The sequence below is a fragment of the Kryptolebias marmoratus genome, linkage group LG19, assembly GCF_001649575.2.
Source record: "Kryptolebias marmoratus isolate JLee-2015 linkage group LG19, ASM164957v2, whole genome shotgun sequence".
In the NCBI taxonomy this organism is placed as follows: Eukaryota; Metazoa; Chordata; class Actinopteri; order Cyprinodontiformes; family Rivulidae; genus Kryptolebias; species Kryptolebias marmoratus.
Genome location: NC_051448.1, coordinates 14,255,289 through 14,270,197, shown reverse-complemented (window position 1 = coordinate 14,270,197; position 14,909 = coordinate 14,255,289). Strand labels below are relative to the sequence as shown.

Here is a 14,909-nt window from a genome sequence, read left to right as displayed (position 1 = left end):
GGCGGCGCCCGCGTCCCTCGGCGGGCGAGGGGAGGGCCGCAAGCCAGATGCGACCGAAAGAGAGAGGGGACAAACAACAGCATGGCTGCAGAGCAGGGGCCGGTAAAGGAAGATGGATGGGTGGTTATGTGAGAAAGAGAGACAGATGGGGGACCACAGGACAGGTCGAACGGACGATCGAAGCGGGCATCAGCCTCTCACTGTATAATGATACATTACACTGCGCAATCAATAAGTCAATGGCCAACACTTGTCAGCGCTGCTGATAAGGGAAATATTAGCTTGACACTACTCCGCCGCTCCTGAGGATATTGACAAAATCAGATCTAAACTTAATTTTCCCTGACAGCAACCGCATCAGGATGCTTAAGAGCCAGATGTCAGGGGGAGGTTTTGGAAGCTGGCAGAAAACAGGTAAACGGGCTCGGGTTTAAACTCGACGAAGTTTTGCAGATGGCAACCCCGAAAAAGTTGGCTTGCATCAACAAAGCCTTATTATTGCTCCCGTCTTCACCTCATGGTTTTTGCTGCTGAACCCCTGGACACATTTGAAGGAAGCTTGCAGGAAGCAACCACTGCACGTCCACAACTGATTGACTTTTGGAGTCAATTCAAGTCAAGACGAAAAAAAAGAAAATAAAATAAAATCCATAACTCAAGTCTATTTAACAGCTAGTGAGCTAAAATCTGATGTGGTAGTAGCTGAGCGTGATTCCCGACACATACTCTGAGCGTGGGAGACGTCTAACCAAGACGGCTCTAACTCTTGTCGTTTCTCAACATAACTTGGTCTAAAATCCTGGCGTGAAAGGCGGTGGGCGACGTGCACTCCTCGAAGAAATCCTAGACCTCTAATTTTAACTCTGGCGAGGCGTTAAGTTAGAAAGAAAAAAAAACATGCATTAGGGAGAGATATATTCCTGTGCCTCACTGGAAGATGGTTTCGTTCGGTACTTGAGCAGTTTCGAAGCGAAAGGAAGGGACAGATGAGGTCTGATGAAGACTGTAGGTTTTGCCGGAGAACTACTCCGTCATTAGGCCGCGTCACCGATACCGACCCTTGTTCTGAGCTGACACACTGCGACCGTAAAGGCTTGTGGATGGGAACGCTGAGGCACGTATTGCTGGACCTCTACAGCCTGCTGGAAGCTCTTACAGAATAAATAACGTGGCTAATGTCTCCCCCTTCAGTCTTCTTTGGATTTAAAGGCTTCGGGTTCTGATGAATTCAACTCTTTTCCCCTTGTTGTCACATGTATTAATTGCCATCAAGTCGAGAGTAGGAAATTTCTGCACCGTTACACACTCGGGCGACTGGTTTTGTTTGGATTTTCTTTGCCAGTATTAAAAAAAACAAAACAAATAGCACTGCATTTACTTGCAGACAGTTGGCGGTGCCAGCCTAATGCGGAGGGAGAGGGGGACAGAGTCAGACGGTGATGTGGCCAGACTGTGGCCGCTTGTGTTGTTTTGTGCTCGTCTATCAGAGACCCGGCGAAGCTTCCGGCCATTTTTTGCCGGAGAGCGGGGCTCCTTTGAAGGGACAGGAAGGCAGAACTGCATTTCCCACAGTCTGATGTGAGCTGCAGGGCCACCACTGACCGGCTTCTCATGGTTAGAATGAACGCAGGATTTTTCAATAGATTATTAGGAACAAGGCTCCTCGCCGGTTGGGCCGGTCTTATGGTGAAGAAGCCCGCCATTTTGTGGCTCGGTTGTTTCTAATTTATTCAATCAGGACGTGCAATAGTGTGTCACATCGCAATGTTTTGTGTGTAATCCCACCACACAAAAGTTCAAAGAAACTTTCTTTTAAACCTTTTCCCCACCTTCGGATATAAACGTGGACTGATACGTGCAAAAGCAGAAGTGGCGTAAACCTGACTATCGTTATAGTCTGTAAGATTTCTATCCTGTTTATTTATTAATTTATAGCTGTTTATGAAATATTTGCTTGTTAAATAGGACACAGTACAATATGACACAACAAGTTTCTAAACTTGGAAGCTTTTTAAAGCGACAACACTATAAATAAAAGTTGTCATTTCTCACACTTTTCCCGAGGATTACTGTGCGGGCAGTAAGGGAGGTCTGCGGATATCAACAACTAGGTTTCCTACATTATGATGCTTTCGAGGCCTTAACTCTCACGGTCTGAATTTCTGTTTGTTTGTTTTTGTCTCTTTTTGCCTGGTCTTCAGGTTGGGAAACGCGGCGGCGACCTGCTGACATGGTGACCTGGTGACCTGGTTAGGATCAGGAAAAAGCTAACACACAGGTCTGCTTCTGGTTATTTTACAGTCCTGGGTCTTCTTCCCTGGATGGAAGCACATGTTGCTCTAAAACTCATATACATTGTTCTGTATTGATGGTGCCTTTCCAGATATGTAAGCTGCCCGTGCCATGGGTACTAATACACCCCCATACCATCAGAGAGGCCGGCTTTTAAACTGTGTGCTGATGGTCCCTATCCCCTTTAGTATAAAGGATGTGGTTTCTAAAAATAAGTTCAAATTTTGATTCAAGTGAGTCAAAGTGATATTGATAATATTATAAACTGTAAATATTGGGATCATCAAATGCTTCCCGGTTTTCCATTAAGGAACGTTCTTCTGAAATTGTTCCACTGTTTTTAAAAGCAGTTTTTCACAGAGGGATAAACCTCTTCCCATCTTTACTTCTAGCAGATTCGGCCTCTCTAAAATACTTTTTTTTGGTAGCCAGTCTTCTTACTGACCTGTTGCCAATTAACCTAATTGTTGCGTTCCGTTAAGAAGAGAAGGAAGTCATTTACTTCTTGATTCAATACCGCTTTATTCCGTTTGCCACACCTGCCCTACAATCATTTCTTCTTCTGCTTATCTCTATTCTAGATTCACCATGTGACCAAGCACAGTACTGACCCCTAGTGACTAAAATTGGTATTGACTGTTATATCATTATACTAATGAATTGCAAAAAGCTCCTCCGGTGTTTCTTCTCTGTACTTTAACAGCCCAACATTTTTGAGATGTGAAAAATTCAAAACTACCTTTATTTTCTTTTTTTTAAAAACACAATTTTTTAGTTTGAACATTTGATAAGTTCACTATGTTACATTGCGAATAAAACACAGATTGTAGACTCTGCTGTTGTTTACATTTTCCAAACTTTGCCATTTAAATTATGGTCTTTCTCTCATTAACACCGGCAGACCTCCATCAGGCGCAGCTTGTTATTAGAAAGTAGAATTTGCTTTTTAGTTAAAACACATCTTCGCTTCGGGGAAATCCTGCCCACACAACGACATCAAAAACAAACAAACAAAAATAAATAAATAAATAAATAAATAAATCTGTGCTCCAAAACATTTACAGCTGCAGTTGTTTTTTCCTGATTCCTAATAGGCCCCTCTGATTAGATTCCTCCGTCGATACCAGCGGGCAACGCTGCTCACGCCACGGAGCTCAAACAAACACTCGTGTTCAGCTCTGCCATTTGTTCTGGAGGTACGGGGGGCGCTGGGAGCGCGGAGGAGCACGGAGGGTGGGAAACTTCGGCCGAGCTACTGTACATATCTGCGCCTTGATGTGGCAACAATGCGTTCGGCGCGGGACGGGTGCCGCACCGTTGGGTCACTTCCTTCCTGCCGGGGCTGAGAAAGACGTGAGAGACCAGACGAGGCCGAGATGCTGATTTGGGATCAGTGCTGTCTGTTACAGAGGGGGGGAGGGAGGCGAGGTGAAGCTGGGCGAGGACGGGCAGCGGCGCTGAGCGTGGGAGAGACACCTCGGGCCCCGCGTGAGCGCTGCGCAATTCCCTGAATGGACTTGATTGCAACACAAACGCGCACACGCACACACACACGCGCACAGGCAGCGCATTTATTAGTGTTACCTAACCGAGCGCCCGAACAATGAGCAGCAGCTAAACTTCCTCGCTTTGTCTGCCTCCGTCGAACTTCACAAGAGCTTTCGAAGCGTTCTCACACAGACACACAAATACTTGTTTTTGTTTCGCACTTTTGCGGACAAACTCTCTCACAAGCTCGTGGAAGCGTAGATGGGTAAAAGGGCATCAGACACGCCACCACGGCTCGGCCTGACGGGGTTTTCAAGTGACAACCGAATGCGCCGCGGAGTCGGGTAAAAGAGAGGTAACCCGTTTTGCACAAAAACAAAGAGAAAAGAAAGTCATCAGAATCTGAGGCAGGCGGTTTATCAGCGCGGGTCAGTGGGAACGGACGTGTTGTCTGTAAAATGGCAATGGCCTCTCTAACCTCCAGCATCTATCAATCACGTCGAGGCCTGGCAGCGAATCACCTTCCACTCCGCTCAGTTCGACCCGCCGCTGAACACGTCTGATAAGGAGCATTTTCACTGGAAACCCCCACCACAAAAAAAAACCCCACACACAATCCTTATTCACACTCTTTAACAGAAATAACAGATTTGTGTTTCCGTGAGTGAAACGCTGCAGAAGCTCCGTTTGACTGAAAGGAGTCGATCAGAACGGCGAGAACCAGAGGCGGGCGAGGGGCCTGCAGACACGTCTCCTTCGGGAGACGTGTCTGCAGTATATTGCGAAATTTAAAACAAATGGATTATGAGGCCTGAACTTATCCTCTTAAATGCCTCCGAGGTTATACAGACTCGTAATGAAACTACAGTAGCAATCGCTGGACGAGTGCGTAATGTCCGCCGCCGTTCATGACAAGATGTCATGTGATCTGTTCGTAGTCCAAGTATGTGATTAGGGTGACTCTCAGCTACTACCACACCAAATTTTAGCTGGATATGTGTAAAACTCTTTAAGTTGTAAGAATTTTTGTGTTTGCAAACGTTGATTAGCTGCGGCAGCCATCTTGAATGAGGTTGAATCCAAAAGCTAATCAGTTGTAGATGTGCATTCAGCCATTACTTTCTGAGAATTTCATGAAAATCCATCCAGTGGTCGATGAGATATTTTGCCAACAGACACACAAACGAACACACGTGACACGCAGACAGCAGACGATACAGTATGAACTACATGTAACCCTTAACAAGCAGCAGAATTTGACTTTAACACTTCAGCGGTGACGCCAACAACATCGCTGCCCTTACCGGGTATCTGGATGAAGGACCACCCGTGGCGAGGCCGCATGGCCATCACCCCCCCGGGGCTTTGTGGGTAGAAGGCGTTGGCCCTCGCGCGCCAGTCCGAGGCGAGTTCAGGGCAGCCGTACAGGAAGCACTGCTTGTACACCGGCCCCCCTCCGCTGCGCGTCGCCCGCCACTCGTACTCGGCGCTGCGGTCGGCACAGTAACGCTCCATGGGAACTGCCGTCACCTAGGAAACCAAAGAGAATCGTGTGTGACGGAGGGACAAGACAACGACAGAATGCTGAGCGGGGTTTTTTTTTTTTTTTTTTTTAACTACAACGGCCTAAAAGAACGGAATCTGAAAAAAGTCGGCTAACGTGTAAAACAGCTGCTTCACATCTGTTACAGGTGGGGATTTAAACGGGGGGGCCTGAGGACGCTCGCTGCCTGCAGGTGGGTTTCACTGAATCAGCAGGTTCTGTGGCTGTGGCTGTGTGTGTGTGTGTGTGTGTGTGTGTGTGGTCAGGCGAGAGGAAGCTTAACAACTGACAAACAACCTGTGTGAAAACCTCTCTTTTGGAGGGCTCTGTTGTTTTAAGTAAGGCTGGAAGGGACACACACACACACACACACAAATTTCACAGATAAGACATTCTCATTGTTAAAACCAACAAAAGCTCACACACACACACACACAGCGCTTCCCACTCCTACTTCCACGACCACCCAAAAGCTTGCCTGTCTCAACGGTCAAAAAAAAAAAAATATAAACACAGGAGGACTCGCCGGAGCGTCCTCGGCGTCACGCGCTCACCTTGGGCGTGGCGGCTAACAGGAACTTGGGCGGCGGCGCGCGCTGGCAGGGCCGGAGCGCGGAGGTGCCCGCTCTCCTGCTGTGGATCCTGACGTCGGCGTGAGCCGACATGCTGGGCCTGGAGGCTGTGAACACCAGATCCTGACAAAAAAAACACAAGAAAACATGAAAATTAACTCACCTGCGCCGTTTTATCAAGAATAAAACTGTACCTTTAGCAAAATATCTCGTGAATCACTGCACGTGTTTTAATAAAGCTCTCAGAAAGTAATCGTTGGATGCGCCGCTACAAATAAAGACGATTGAAAATGGCCGCCACAGCCGACTCGCTATACAAAACCCAGAAATGGCTACAACTCAGCCGGTTTCGCAGCTATTAGGCTCAAATTGGACGTGGTAGTAGCTGAGCCTTGTCCTCGACACATACTCTGACCGCAGCCTGTTGCTCGACAGCTCGGCTTAAAACGTTGGCTTTAAACCCTGTCTGTCTGTTAGCAAAATGTTTCTTGAAGCACTGGGTAGACTTCAATAAAACGTTCAGAAAGTAATCACTGGGTTGACATCTACAACTGATTCTGGAGTCAGCTCGATTCAAGACAGTCAACTTTGTAAAATATACAGATTATTACAGACGATTTAAGGTGCAAACGTCAGAGTATAAAACATGGTGAGAACCAAATAAAGACTCTGTGGTCAAAGGTTCTAGCTGAAGATGTGGCGATGAGTGATCTAAGAACGAAACTACGGCTGAGTGGGGAGGGGATGTTGTTATTGTGGTTACACAGCGCCACCTAAAGGCTGGCTGGGGAAACAAACAAAAACAAACAGCTTCTCAGATTTGTTGCCGAACAGTCTTTGCTTCACTGGAAAGTCAAAGTTGATTCTCCTCATCGGTGTGTTTTTTAACCCAGTGCAGGGCTTATATTACTGAAAAACAAAACAGGCGCTGGGTACGAAAAATAAAAAATAAACCCCTGATCGGATGTGGAATGCTTTTAGGCCGATTGCTGAAATTCTCTCCCGTCGGTTTGTTTATTTGAACCGGCACCCCGACACGTGGCTCGGGTAAAGCCCCGCTGTCGTGGCGGCGTTACAGCTTTTTTTTTTTTTTTCTACCAAAATTTAAACTAATTTTGAACACGAGCGGAACTTAATCTTAATGGATCAGTTTATCGTTTGTGAGTTGACAGCGAAACTCCAGCCACAGAAAAATCAGCCAACTGATCGATCTGTTTTTCTCTTTTTTTGTCCGGGAGCGACTCCGTTCCCTCCTCGTCAGAAGAAGATCTTAGTTTCCAAACTCTGCGGGCGATGTGCGTTCCTTCAAGGAGTTCTAGGCCTTTAACTAAACGTGCTTTTTGTCAAGAACACGTGAGCCGTGTGCCTTGTTGTAGCTCCGAGCCTAAGACCCTCATTAAATAATTAGTGCGTACTTCTGGGTGTCCGTCAGACCAGGATCTGATAAACACCCACAAATACCTCAGAGTCATTTGACACGAATGCTGATTGAGCACTTTCCCGTCCGCACGACTTTTTCGTCCTCATTTTGAAGAGCTGTTTCAGCTATTCCCCCCCCCCGTTTACCCAACGTGTCTGAAAGTGGGACGCAGATGGATGCCGCTCGGATCTGGCTCTGAAGACGTTTAAAAGAAAAAAAAAAAAAAAAAGGAACGGAGTCAGGATTACTGGACCGCGGAGCTGCGGAGGGTTTCAGGTTCCGAGCTGTGTCCCAGAGGAGGTGTGTGTGTGTGTGTGTGTCTGGGCCAGAGAGCGCGGTGTGTGGCCAGACGCCGACCGGCGCTCTGGGGAGCGTTTCAGTACCAGCAGCAGCGGCGGCACATGCCTTCCTACTGATGTTTCTGTGGCCCATTAATGCAGGAGGCCGCTGGAGGGTTTCTTGTTTAAACGCTGTGTGTGTGTTTGTGTGTGTGCACGTTGGCTTGTTTTTGTCCCACCTGCAGGACGCGGCTGGTGAGCGCGTTGGGGAAGGCGGTGGGTCTGTCGAGCCACAGGATCAGGTCTTCACGACGCAGACGTGTGCTCCGGGGCTGCAACGTCCCGCCGCGCTCCTCGTCCTGGCTGAACAGGCGCTGATGGTGGAGCCGGTACGCAGCTTTCAGGGATAGAAAAAGAGCTAACCATCTGTGAGAAGGGAATGAAAAAAAAAAGGTAAAACTGGAGCATTTAAGAGTTTCTTCTCGAGTGTTTAAGAGGTAAAAAAGAAAACCTCCCACCTAACTAAAGTGCCTTGCAGCATCAGATTGGACATCTCCGCTGGCGACACGTCGATGAAGCGCAAAAAGGAGAAGCAGCTTCCTTTGTCGTCGTCTGAAAGCATTAAAGGAGTGATCTAATGAGCCGATCAGATACAGGATCAACTGAAGGGTGTATTTGTGTGTGTGTGTGTGTGTGTGTGTGTGTATTCTGATGGGTGCTTCACCTTTCCTGTGAAAAAGAGACTGCTGGATGTGATGAGGAGAGAAGGGAGACAACAGCGCTTGGAGTAATCTGAGGAGAAAAAAAAAACAAAAACGAGCAGAGGCGCACCGAGTCAGAACACAACATCTACGGGCCCGGGACAACAGACAAAAAACGATTGCAGCTAAAATCTTGACAAAGACTCTTCTGGAGAAAAAAACAAAGCTTGGTTTAACTGTAAACTGTCCTGTCATACATAAACCTGCGGGGGGTGTCGGTTAAAAATCCAGGACTTACTTGTTCTTGGCCCGGTTCTGCTCCCGGACGAGGCCGTGACGGTAGAGGAACTTTGGCATGACGTAGGGCTTGAGGGACATGTGGAAGGGGGAGCGCGTCTCCTGGCGCTCGAACAAGTCGGGGTGGTTGCAAACCTGCGCAAACACACACACACACACGCAGTCAGTGATCCGGTGCTGTCGATTTATATTTTATCTTTACTAAAAAAGGAAATTAAAATCTGGCTCTTTCGCCGGTGCATGCGGCTGGCTCTACTTTTTCATTCGACAACTAAAAAGCGAACAACGAGACGACTTCTGCACCTTCCTGAACTGCATGACCAGGTTCATGAGCGACGACGTGGTGCTGTGCGCCTGCTGGGCCGTCCCCATGGAGGACTGCAGCAGATCCTCGATGGAGATCTTGTTCCTCAGAGCCTGATAGAGCAGCCGCTGCCGGCTCGTCAGCTGGCAGTAGGTCAGGAGCTCAATCTGCAGAGAGAGAGAGAGAGAGAGAAGAGCTTCACGTTTATCTGGACAGCAGCAACATCTTCACTTTTAGCTTGTTTTTTTTGTTTTTCTTCAAATCTAACCTCAAGCGTTACAAAAACCACACAACTTTTTGTGCCGTGTCATTATTTATTCAACAAAAACAAAGCCAAAATGCTTTTTCTGTAGGATTTAAGAAGGTAAGTAATGTAAATATGTCCATCTGAGTCTCTACAGGCCTCAGTTAGCAGGTTAAAAATTAAAGTTTATGACAGAGACCAACCAGTCAATGGCGTATTTGAAAATGTCACCGGGAGAAAACCCCCTCCTCTTTAAAAACAGCATGGCAGCACAACTTAGGTTTGTACATTTTCATCTGAATGAAGCACAAGATTTTTTGGAACAATATCCAGACGTCCAGAGATGTCTACCCATGATGCACAGCACCACGTTCGGAGAAGACCAAACACAGCGTATCAGCACAAACGCCTCATCCCAGCTGCCAAGCGCGGAGGCGAAGGTTGCGATGATTTGGGCTCGCCGGGGAACCTTTCGACCGTGAACTCTGTACGCCAACAGGATTCTGACAGCTAACGCTTGGTCAACAATGAGCGATGATGCAACAGAGGACAATGGACCCGAACGCAGCGGCTGACCTACAACGGAAGGGCTGAAAGAGAAACTAATCCAAGCGGTGTCGTGGTCCAGTCCGGACTGAGACGTTAGGAGAGCCGCACAGAAACCAAACACCCGCAAACGTCAGCGAACTAAGGCAACGCTGCGAAGAAGAGCGGGCCGCGACTGCTCCACAACCACGTGAGCGACTGATACAGAAAGCCACGACTTTGACTTATTGCTGCTAAAGGTGGTTCTGCAGTTTTTTTTTAAAAACACAGCTTTTTTCATTTTGACTTTCTTTAATAAAGACCTGATGGAGTCTGATGTGTTTCTGTCTACTTGAAGGTAGATTTGAACGTTAGAACAAATGTTCTGATGAACGAGAACTTCCTGTTTCCTGTGCCTGTGTGCCACAATAAAGACAAGTTCGTAGATAGATCCTTGAGCACGGTCTTCTTTTTCTTGAAGAAAAGCACACCAACCGCGATGTTTTTATATATATATCGCCCTTAATGAAAGCGGCGGCGACCCGTCCCATCCGAACCGACGCCGAAAAAACCCTGAGTGAACTTCACCCAGTTGGTATTTGGCTTTAGAACGTTAGCAAAACAAAAGAAAGCCCACGAGTGTGGAAGAAATGAAGGAAATGAGATGGACGGCAGGGCTGCCTGTGGCTGCAGAGGAAAGTCAGAGATGCAGATGTGGGTGGGGGGTGGGGGGAGGGCTGTGAACTCTGCCGTTCTCCTGATGCTAAAGGTGGAGACTCCCGCAGCGAGGGAGGAATGTGTGTGCTGCTGGTGACCGCAGGAGACCGCGAGTCCAACGTCTGGGAGTGGATCTGACAGCGCGAGAGTCCCTCACAGGCTAATCCCAACACTGACTGACAAAACCTGTGACGCTGCACTTTTAATTTAGAGCAGGGGTGTCGAACTCCAGGCCTCGAGGCTCCGCTGTCCTGGGAGTTTTAGGTTTTTCTGCTCCAACACACCTGATTCAAATGGTTCAATCACCTCCTCACCAAATCATCACGTTCTCCAGGAGCATGGCAACCAGTCGTCCATTTAAATCAGTTGTTTTAAAGCAAGAACACAACTAAAACATGCAGGAGAGCGGCCCCCCGAGGAATGGAGTTTGATACCCCTGATTTAGAGTTTTAATAGGGAGAAAAAAAAGGCTGAATTATGAAAAAAATAGTGCTGGTTATTGGTGAGGTTTGGCCATATTTGTGCAGATTTTCCCCACTGACGACTAAAAATCCCTGTTTTGCGCAACAAAGAAGAATTGGTTCTGGAAGCACAGAGCAGAAAGGCCGGTTGGTTCCCTACTTTGTCGGAGAGCTCGTTTTCCACGTCCTTCTTGATCCTGCGAAGCATGAAGGGCTTGAGGATCATGTGCAATCTGGAGAGTTGATCTAAGAGGGAAAAAAAAACAACAAAAACAGGCAATTTTTAGCGCTGGCAAAAATACAAAAAATTACTCATTCAAATGCCAGCTAGAAGCTAAGTGGGGGAGAGTTTGGGGGGGGCTGCGGCGCTCCTCACTCTCGTCGATGGTAGACTTGTTCTCGGCGTGGCTCTCGATGTCCTTGGAGAACCACTCGTTAAACTCTTCGTGGGAATCGAACAGCGTGGGCATGATGAAGTGCAGCAGGGCCCACAGCTGGAGGAAAACAGCCTCGGACATGTTAACAGCTCTGATTATACACACACTCATCTGAACACACACACACACACACAGTCACCTCAGCCATCGTGTTCTGGATGGGCGTTCCAGTCAGCAGGAGTCGGTTTCGACACTGAAACTGCAGGAGGATCTTCCACCGAACGCTGGGAAGAGACAGCAGAGGCTTCAGATTCCCATCTAAGGAAACAGCTGCAGATACTTACCGCCGATAATAAACGTTTAAAGCAGCGGTTAATGGAGACCGGGGGGGGGGACCAACAATCACCTGTCAACGTTTTCAAAATTAGACCTGATTTAAAACACCTTCTGGCTGAATATCCAGTCTTTAGAGGCAGCTAGGAATGATGCAGACTTAGAATGCATTTTTATTTTTTCTGAGTCAAAAGCAAATCGGATCTGTGCTGAACTACACGACAAACTGTTAAAAGTAAAAAACACTCAAGAAAAACTAGAGAAGTTCCCCCTTTCACAGGAAAGGCTGGACGACTGCTGAGTGCTGAGGTTTGGTACAGAGGCTGAAACTGAACTGTAAAACAAGCAGAATAAAAGCTAAAATTAGCAAAACTGAAGCTTAAAGCTAAACAATAAATAAAGCTCAAATTAGCTCAGTCGTAGCTAAAGGCTAAGGTTAGCAAAACCACAGCTAAAAACTTAACTAAATTATATCTGTAAAGGTAAAATGAGCTAAATTGTAGATTAAAAGTTAAAATAAGCACTACAGTATCTAAAAGCTACAATTAGCAAACCAGAAGCTTAAAGCTAAACATAGCAAAACAATAAATAAAACTAAAATTAGCTCAGTTGTAGCTAAAGGCTAAGGCTAGTAAAACCACAGCTAAAACCATAAAGACTAAATTATATCTGAACGCTAAAATTAGCTAAACTGAAGCTAAAAGCTAATGTTAGGAAAACAATAAAACTTGTAAAACCCAGAAGCCACAGCAGCTTCGCCGCTGCTGGTCGAGCTGAGCGTTCTGACACACGATTGGTTAAAACAGCACGAAGTCTGACTAAACTGATGAAGAGTTACCGCAGAAATCTGTGCGTCAGATGCTGCTAACGACAGGTTTCCTCCTCACCTGGAGCTGCTCTTCAGCGCCTGGGCCTCGTCCAGAACCATGTACTGCCACTTCACCCTCTGGAAGTACTTCACGTCTTGGACCACGAGCTGGTAGCTCGTTATCACCACGTGGAAAGGTGCGTTTTGGGTATAAAGGGTTTTCTAAATTTGAAAAAATTAAATAAAACGTTCACAATGGAGCAGGATCGTTTAAGAGGATGGTGTTGATTCTCGTTTATATCTTTGTGATGACGTTGTTTATACCTGACTCCAAAATTTGCGAATCACTTTGCGATCTTGAGGGTTCCCCCAGTAAGGTAAGACCTGGAGGACCCGGTGGTCATGGGGTTCAAAAACAAGTTCAGTGTGAGAGAGAGGGGGGCAAAAACCAAAAACAATGAGATGTTTTCAGAGGAAACATTAGGGCACAGCATCGGCGATGAGTCACTGACGCAGACTGCGACGTGAACAGATCCTGCTCGCCGCCGTGTCGCTCTGCGCCGCCATTGTTTTCCCTCCGCCTCGCTCTGAGGAGCGCAGGAAGCTTATCTTCCAAACTGTGAAATTGGGTCTTTTCGCACCTCGTTAGCAAAACAAACTGAGGCAGAATCGTTTTCTAACGGTTTTTCGGAGCGCTTCGGCGGGCACAGCTGGATGCCGGGTAAAGAGCTCAGAGTATTATGGGGTGTGCGGGTGAGCGCTTGCAACAAACGCAACTGATGAGCTCGATAACTGACACACAACCAGTGGAAGGGTCAGTTAAGACACTGTTTGGAAACTTAACTAAAGTCAAAACAGCCTTTTTGTTAATAATGACCCAATACTGCCCTCTAGTGGACTCTTTATCACCTGGACGATCATGTGTCTCATTAACCACTACAGAAATTTGAATGAAACTCAGAAACTAATCACTGGATCTGCAACTCATTTAAAACAACAGTCCTATACTGTGACGCAGTTCCATTTTAGATGTAAAAACAAGATTCAAAGATTAAAAAAATACAACAAAAGAAAAAGAAAAAGGCACTCCTTTAAGGCGGGGTGTATTTCCGGACGTTTACAGCTGCTGTGTTGATGATTCTCACCTTGAACTTGGGCACAAAGCGGCTGAACTCTTGGTGCCAGTTGTTGAGCGTGGACGCCGGCGAGATGATGAGGAACGGACCCCAGATGTTGTCTCTCTGCGCGGGAACGGAAAGACAGAGACCGATGCTCAGGCGTCTGCAACGGGCGCTCTTTCATACGCCAGCAGTAGCTGACCGAAAAGCTCACATTTACACTGATTTCCCCCCCCAGCGCTCTTTTTGTTTGACCCCATTTTTTGTTTTAAGTCCTTAAAGGACACAGGTGGGGAAAAAAGCAGGTCTAAAAACACTTGCAGCAGGTACGAGCCTGCAGACCCAGTCCTCCCTCTCACCTCTGCTAGGTGGGCCAACAGGGCGATACTCTGGACCGTCTTCCCCAGTCCCATCTCGTCCGCCAGGATTCCGTTAATTCCCTGAAGAAATGAGAAGGAGACCAAATAAAACTAAACCATGCGGGTGGTGTAACAAAGCCCTTTTATAGAGGGGAAAAAAAAAGGGTAAGCTGGGGTTTTAAAAAGATGTGCTCTCTGGCCTCAAACAACAGAGCGCGAAACATTAACTCCTTCAGTGACGGCAACCTGTTCGAACAGTGTTCCATTAAAAACAGTCCACTGGTGTGTGAGATATTTTACTAACGCTTGAGGCGAACAAACTCCCTTGAACAGACACGTCACATTTTCTAGGGAAGAAGGTCCGTCCTCAGATCCGATCGATGAGGTTACAGCTTTCAGGCACCCGATTCAAAGATTAAATTACCTCTTCGTGTTCCGTTAATCACCCCGTCGGTTCAAATCCGGCGTGTCGGAGCAGGGAGACAAGTAAAAAACACGAAGGACAGAGGCCCCCCCACCCCAGTGAGTACCTGCTCGTAGAGGTTGGCCAGCCAGTTCATGCCCTTCAGCTGGTAACCCTTCAGCTTGCCGTTGAAAATGGTGGGCTGCGGGATGTCGTCCCCCGCCTGGATGGACGGGTTCGACAGGCTGTAGCTCTCCCCGAAGCCCGAGGACGAGCTGCCGGCGGCGTGCAGGGAGGCGCTGCGGCTGTCTTTGGCCTCCTCGTCAAACATTCTCGTCTGTGACAAGAGGTGAAAAACATAAAAATGTGAGGTGACATTCAGAGCTGGGAGGTTCTTCGTGTAGAATGATCACATTTTCTGAGCTCACCCTCTCTTGGTGAATCTGATAGGCGTCCCTGGCGTTCCTCAGCGCCTGAGTTTTGTAGTATTCACTATCTGTAATCACAGAATCGTTTCACATTTAGGTATTAACACGTCAAAGTAAGGCTGCGTTCACTCTGCAGCGCTTAATGCTCCGTTCGGAATTTTTGCTCAAATCCGTTTTCTTTTGCGTGGTCGTTCACGTCACGAATTTAATGCGACCTCCGTGAGACTCCGGTGCGAACAGT

At 47.3% G+C, this 14,909-nt stretch overlaps 1 protein-coding gene across 3 annotated transcripts in view; it reads right to left on the bottom strand.

The window, feature by feature from the left end:
- The window catches only part of ino80 (INO80 complex ATPase subunit), a 34,203-nt gene that overhangs the window by 13,600 nt on the left and 5,694 nt on the right, over positions 1-14,909 (bottom strand). For all 3 annotated transcript variants that reach the window (XM_017409256.3, XM_037981624.1, XM_037981623.1), the window contains 16 exons: positions 14,669-14,736; positions 14,368-14,577; positions 13,838-13,918; positions 13,506-13,601; positions 12,685-12,744; positions 12,440-12,582; positions 11,419-11,503; positions 11,219-11,336; positions 11,003-11,088; positions 8,895-9,062; positions 8,593-8,726; positions 8,318-8,385; positions 8,112-8,205; positions 7,833-8,019; positions 5,878-6,018; positions 5,085-5,310 (listed from right to left, as the gene is read on the bottom strand). In XM_017409256.3, the coding sequence (XP_017264745.1) occupies positions 5,085-5,310; positions 5,878-6,018; positions 7,833-8,019; positions 8,112-8,205; positions 8,318-8,385; positions 8,593-8,726; positions 8,895-9,062; positions 11,003-11,088; positions 11,219-11,336; positions 11,419-11,503; positions 12,440-12,582; positions 12,685-12,744; positions 13,506-13,601; positions 13,838-13,918; positions 14,368-14,577; positions 14,669-14,736 (1,965 nt within the window). The remainder of the gene's footprint in view (positions 1-5,084; positions 5,311-5,877; positions 6,019-7,832; positions 8,020-8,111; positions 8,206-8,317; positions 8,386-8,592; positions 8,727-8,894; positions 9,063-11,002; positions 11,089-11,218; positions 11,337-11,418; positions 11,504-12,439; positions 12,583-12,684; positions 12,745-13,505; positions 13,602-13,837; positions 13,919-14,367; positions 14,578-14,668; positions 14,737-14,909) is intronic.